This window comes from Myotis brandtii, unplaced genomic scaffold, assembly GCF_000412655.1.
Source record: "Myotis brandtii unplaced genomic scaffold, ASM41265v1 scaffold797, whole genome shotgun sequence".
NCBI lineage: Eukaryota > Metazoa > Chordata > Mammalia > Chiroptera > Vespertilionidae > Myotis > Myotis brandtii.
In genome coordinates, this window is record NW_005371210.1 from 463960 (window position 1) to 465001 (window position 1042).

At 65.0% G+C, this 1042-nt stretch overlaps 1 protein-coding gene across 1 annotated transcript in view; it reads left to right on the forward strand.

Annotated features, from left to right (window-relative positions):
* Window positions 1-748, forward strand: part of SLC16A3 (solute carrier family 16 (monocarboxylate transporter), member 3) — a 22897-nt gene extending 22149 nt beyond the window's left edge. Inside the window, exon 7 of the mRNA XM_014531244.1 lies at window positions 57-748. Coding sequence (XP_014386730.1) covers window positions 57-328 — 272 coding nt within the window. The 3' untranslated portion in view covers window positions 329-748. The remainder of the gene's footprint in view (window positions 1-56) is intronic.
* Window positions 749-1042: the final 294 nt, after the last annotated feature.

Genomic DNA, 1042 nt, shown 5'->3' on the forward strand with positions numbered 1-1042 from the left:
AAGGCAGGGGAGGCCGGGGTGGGGGCCCGGCCATGCTGACACTGTCCCCTCCGCAGGCCGCCTCCTGGACGCCACGCATGTCTACCAGTACGTGTTCGTCCTGGCCGGGGCCGAGGTGCTGGCCGCCTCCCTGGTGCTGCTGCTCGGCAACTTCTTCTGCATCGGGAGGAGGCCTGCGGGGGCCACCAAGGAGGGCGAGAGCCCCAAGCCCCCTGCAGACGACAGGGACAACAGGGACGGGGTGGACTCAAGGGAGGTGGAGCACTTCCTGAAGGCGGAGCCTGAGAAGAAAGGGGAGGTGGCTCACACCCCGGAAACCAGCGTCTGAGCTCGGAGCGGCGGCGCGCAGGGAACCGGACGGAGGCTGTCAAGGTTCATATTTATTTCACAAACAGGACTATCTCAGGCTGGGGGGTCCCCAGCAGGGGATCGTCACCTGATCAGTTTCTCGGGGGAGGTGGCGGGTGGGAACCGTGTCATTCCAAAGCAGATCTGTGGTGAAGCCAAGCCCCAGGTTACAAGCCGTCGGCACCCGGCACCCGGCCTGCTGACCCCAGGAGAGCCCGGTGCCCACAGCTGGGCTCAAGGACCTAGAAACCCACCCTTCGGAGACTTTAATCAGAGGGTGGGGCCAGGCCCTCCCTCCCTGACTGCACCCACCATGCCCTTCGCCACCCTGAGTGTCTGGGGACAGCTCCCTTCTGCTCCCCTGGAAGTCTGGAATAAACCTGCGTGTAGGAGGAGCGGAGTTTGGCTTGAGGTGTGGGCGTGGTCTACCGCTCCCCCCAAATCTCACTTTCTCAACAAACAACAAAGTGAGCCTGGACCCCAAGGGCTGCTGGTCGAGGGCCCTGCGCCGGCACCTGGGAGCCCCTAGGTGTGACCACTGGGTCCTGCCTTCCATGTACTCACCCCTCAGGGGGCTGCCTGGCCCTACACAGTCAGCACCCGGGGTCCTATCTGTTCCCCGTCCAGCCCTGCGAGCCTTGCCCAGGTCCCTCACACCCACCTGCCCTCATGGCCAGTGCGCCTGCGTGGCTGG